The 2,500-nt window shown below is 50.4% G+C and overlaps 1 protein-coding gene across 1 annotated transcript in view; it reads right to left on the bottom strand.

The window, feature by feature from the left end:
* Positions 1-681, bottom strand: part of LOC138358375 (putative per-hexamer repeat protein 5) — a 696-nt gene extending 15 nt beyond the window's left edge. The window contains exon 1 of the mRNA XM_069316211.1: positions 1-681. This exon is cut by the window's left edge and continues 15 nt beyond it. Coding sequence (XP_069172312.1) covers positions 1-681 — 681 coding nt within the window.
* Positions 682-2,500: the final 1,819 nt, after the last annotated feature.

Genomic DNA, 2,500 nt, shown 5'->3' with positions numbered 1-2,500 from the left:
CCTCCACCTGTGTCTTCTTTGTTCCCAAGTTCCTCCACCTGTGCCTTCATGTTCCCTGGTTCCTCCACCTGTGCCTTCTTGTTCCCTGGTTCCTCCACCTGTGCCTTCTTGTTCCCTGGTTCCTCCACCTGTGCCTTCATGTTCCCTGGTTCCTCCACCTGTGCCTTCTTGTTCCCTGGTTCCTCCACCTGTGCCTTCATGTTCCCTGGTTCCTCCACCTGTGCCTTCATGTTCCCTGGTTCCTCCACCTGTGCCTTCTTGTTCCCTGGTTCCTCCACCTATGCCTTCTTGTTCCCTGGTTCCTCCACCTGTGCCTTCTTGTTCCCTGGTTCCTCCACCTGTGCCTTCATGTTCCCTGGTTCCTCCACCTGTGCCTTCTTGTTCCCTGGTTCCTCCACCTGTGCCTTCTTGTTCCCTGGTTCCTCCACCTGTGCCTTCTTTGTTCCCTGGTTCCTCCACCTGTGCCTTCTTGTTCCCTGGTTCCTCCACCTGTGCCTTCTTGTTCCCTGGTTCCTCCACCTGTGCCTTCTTGTTCCCTGGTTCCTCCACCTGTGCCTTCTTGTTCCCTGGTTCCTCCACCTGTGCCTTCATGTTCCCTGGTTCCTCCACCTGTGCCTTCTTGTTCCCTGGTTCCTCCACCTGTGCCTTCTTGTTCCCAAGTTCCTCCACCTGTGCCTTCATGTTCCCTGGTTCCTCCACCTGTGCCTTCTTGTTCCCTGGTTCCTCCACCTGTGCCTTCCACGCGTCGCAGCTTCAAGCGTCCTACTCACAAAAGGTGTACTGCTGAGGGCGGCCAGGTATAGAGGAAATTAATAACCTGGTGGAAGATGTTGAGTTGTGAACCACAACTCCAGTGTCAGTACTGGACTAAAAGAGTATTGGAACGATCACAACATACTGGTAGAGAGCACGAATGCAACAGAAGAGAGTGCAGTAAGAAGACAGTACATATGTTGCTAAAGCACACTTGAAGGGTGAGTTAAGGTGGCGGAGAGAGAGAGAGAGAGAGAGAGAGAGAGAGAGAGAGAGAGAGAGAGAGAGAGAGAGAGAGAGAGAGAGAGAGAGAGAGAGAGAGAGAGAGAGAATACGATAATATAGCACTTGAAAGGTTTATGTGGACAAATATCAGCGATAAGACGCAGAAAAAAAATGGGGACCAACAACTTGGGTCGCTCGGGGTTCGAACGCGGATCTGTAAGAAACGAGGCCATTGCGGTACCGACCAGTTTAAGGTGAAGCTGAGAACACAGTTGTGATACTGGTGTGGGGTGACGTATATAGCCATTACACCAGGGAAAAATTATATATAGATTGGCATGCTAAGATGAAGGCTGAAGGAGGTAGAGGTAACTGGAACACCTGGAAAATATAATTAATTCATGCGCAATTGAAACGCATAAAAAGAGAATAAAATATCATGGAACACACCCGGCACGTTGGGTACACGGATTGAACACGGGAAAGACAGGATATCGAAGCCAAAATTTTGCACTTAACATGTCGTGGCAAAATTCCTGAGAAAAAGCTCATTCTACATTCATGGATTTGGAGGCTGTGTGCGACACATTGAGTATGGATGAGGGTGAGGAGGCTCCAGGAGTGTGGAGAGAGGAAGAGAGCACCGCGTAGTGCGGGATGCTGGAGGTTATGGTGTCAGTGTCTCCCTCCATCTCCTGTATTTCCGTCCTTTCCGATCCTTCCCATTTTTCCTGACCCATCCTCTCACTCAATCATCCTATTCCTCTTTCCCCCTCACTTTCCGGCATGAAAGCTCCCACATGGCGTGTCTCCCGCGTCCCCCACGGCTCACCGCCACCCATCTGAGCCTCGGAGATAACACCATCCGGCGTTATCCATCATTGGGGCCTCCGTGCTGCTGACGGGCCAAAGGCTCTCATTGTGGGCCTTCTCATTAATTAAGTCCTGCCGCTGCTGCAGCTGCTGTCTCCCTCCAGCACCGCCCCCAGCACCTTCTGGTGGTGTGTTCCTCAGCCTACCTCCCTCACACACTGCCCCCAACACCTTAAGGTGTGTTCCTCAGCCTACCTCCCTCACACACTGCCCCCAACACCTTAAGGTGTGTTGCTCAACCCACTTCCCTCCAAAATAACTACAAAATAAGTCGCGACAGCACGAGCCCCACGAGCCCCAAGTCTGTCCCCAGGGCGAGGTCTATTTCCCACCTGGACTTGAGAAACTTGTAACACAATAAGACTTGTTCCAGAAGTCACGTCGTTGCCACCACGACCTCAACACAGTGGCTTCTTGGTCTTAACTCGCGACTTGTTTTTTTGTTTAGTTTTTCGTAGTTTAGTTTAGTTCTGTGTTTCCAGCAAACGTCCCAATGCTGGTTTTTTCCAGAAGACTTCTGGGCCAGCAACTTTCCATAAAAACTAATGAAACTTCTCTCTGCCAAATTATCCAGCAAGGCACATCTTGCTATTTATTTTTAATATTCTCACTAACCCAAGATACCTGGAAATTAAGGTAAATATCAGGA

This window comes from Procambarus clarkii, chromosome 83 (assembly GCF_040958095.1).
Source record: "Procambarus clarkii isolate CNS0578487 chromosome 83, FALCON_Pclarkii_2.0, whole genome shotgun sequence".
Classification (NCBI taxonomy): domain Eukaryota; kingdom Metazoa; phylum Arthropoda; class Malacostraca; order Decapoda; family Cambaridae; genus Procambarus; species Procambarus clarkii.
Note: the sequence above shows the minus strand (reverse complement) of the source record. Positions and strands in the feature narration are given on the sequence as shown.